General features: G+C 38.8%; 1 protein-coding gene across 1 annotated transcript; it reads right to left on the reverse strand.

Annotated features, from left to right (window-relative positions):
* Nucleotides 1-10: 10 nt before the first annotated feature.
* LOC111668501 (NADH dehydrogenase [ubiquinone] 1 beta subcomplex subunit 8, mitochondrial-like) lies at nucleotides 11-1,248 on the reverse strand. Its single transcript, XM_023424550.2, has 4 exons — nucleotides 1,116-1,248; nucleotides 739-865; nucleotides 479-578; nucleotides 11-276 (listed from the first exon to the last, which is right to left on the reverse strand). The coding sequence occupies exons 1-4, from the start codon at nucleotides 1,246-1,248 to the stop codon at nucleotides 37-39; spliced, it is 600 nt and encodes a 199-aa protein (XP_023280318.2). The 3' UTR covers nucleotides 11-36.
* Nucleotides 1,249-1,605: the final 357 nt, after the last annotated feature.

Here is a 1,605-nt window from a genome sequence, read left to right on the forward strand (position 1 = left end):
AAAAAAAAAAAAGAGGTATAAGATATTAAAATTTCATCAATTGTTTTTGTCTGGCCCAGATCCTGTGTTACTAATTTCCCAAGCCAGCGTGGTGAGCTTGAGGCCTTGACCTGTACTTACCACAGGTTGGTAGGATGGCATTTTCTCCCCAACGTAGAACAGGAACAGCATGAGGCCGATGAAACCAAACAGATGTTTGCACATTGTTGACCAGGACACAGGACTGGGAGATGTATCCACACGGTTCCTGATGTACATGTCAAAATCCCAGTGCATCTAAATATGGACAGGAAACAATCGCTGATTAACAGTCATAGGCAATATCATACTGTAATAATTTTTTTATTTTTAAGTCTGGTACAAAGCATCTCTTCGCTCTTCTCAATGTTTTTGTACATAGTCCCAGAAAAATACATGTAATACACTATACAAACATGAATAATTCCAGTAGCAAGAAATAAACTCATCAGTATCTTACCGGCTCTCCCCAGTTCCTCCTCAGGTCAGGGTGGTCCCATTGGTACCAGGGGTCTCTCTCATGCTGAGATCTATCTGGTAGCTTTGGATAGTCACCAAATCTACCAAGACATAATGATAACAAATGATTATCCATGCAATAACTTCTGTATTTTTTCTGAGTAAATGCTGTCTGTATTAGGGAAAAATAACTAAGAATGTGCTGCGTGCAAAAGTGCATTTAAAAGGATTAATGTGTTTTTTTTTCAAAGTAAAGCTCACCCCTCTCCTTTGTCAGGATATGGTTCATAGTCCTCAATCCTTATATTGTACTTCTTTGCAGCAGCGGCTCTCTCTTCTGGGGTATTCGGGTACGGACCAGGTAGACTATCCTTTGACACACCAGAGGCTGAAACACCAATAAATGCCAATGTAAATAAACAAGGTCTAAGTTATAAAGCTCTAAAGCGAATGAAATGAAGAAACAACAATGTTATTCTGTCCGCCTTCACGCTCATTCAGAATCGCTCCATAGCTAGCACAAGCTAACATTAGCATGTCAAGGTTATGTCCATTCGAGGCTTTAACTTTAAATTTTGATACGCATCTCCACAGAAACTCATCACACCGCACAATAAAACAGCTAACACACTACTGACCCGCTCTACATCCCGAAAGCAGGGCTGAAATGCCGGGCCCTTTCCTTTTGGAGAGAGCGAGGGCCAACCGTCGGAAACCAACACCAGCCATGTTTACTGGCTGCTGCTGTCTGACAGAATAAGAAACACGCATGCGCAAAGTTGGAAGTACAGGTCGACATAAGGACCAATTTCACATGGCCCATCTGATCATACGCGTTTATATAATATTTACTGTAAATAATGGGGTGAAACGTGTAAATAAAAACTTAAATAAATGAAAAAAAACATTTTCATGAAAAAACCGAAGCACTCTTATAAAAACAAGATGTGGAGTTGTGTCTAATTTCAGATGCATATGAGTTGTTAGCAGTCTCAACAAAGAGACATTTACATTTTACCTTTTACACCTCTCACAAGGCTCACAAGCTCATTCTAGCTCCACTAGCACTAATAAAGTTGTATAATAATAATAATAATAATAATAAAAAATAAATAAATAAATAAATAA

The sequence above is a fragment of the Seriola lalandi genome, unplaced genomic scaffold, assembly GCF_002814215.2.
Source record: "Seriola lalandi dorsalis isolate HSWRI2012SDOR001 ecotype SW California unplaced genomic scaffold, Sedor1 jcf7180002004108, whole genome shotgun sequence".
Lineage (NCBI taxonomy): Eukaryota > Metazoa > Chordata > Actinopteri > Carangiformes > Carangidae > Seriola > Seriola lalandi.

What these genes read in the sequence shown, in the direction of transcription:
- LOC111668501 (XM_023424550.2), bottom strand. Translation starts at nt 1,248, where the DNA reads ATGCGTGTTTCTTATTCTGTCAGACAGCAGCAGCCAGTAAACATGGCT. An exon ending in TATCCTGACAAAGGAGAGGG is followed by an intron (nt 579 to 738) that starts GTGAGCTTTACT and finishes ATGTCTTGGTAG; the next exon opens with ATTTGGTGACTATCCAAAGC. An exon ending in GGAGGAACTGGGGAGAGCCG is followed by an intron (nt 277 to 478) that starts GTAAGATACTGA and finishes GTCCATATTTAG; the next exon opens with ATGCACTGGGATTTTGACAT.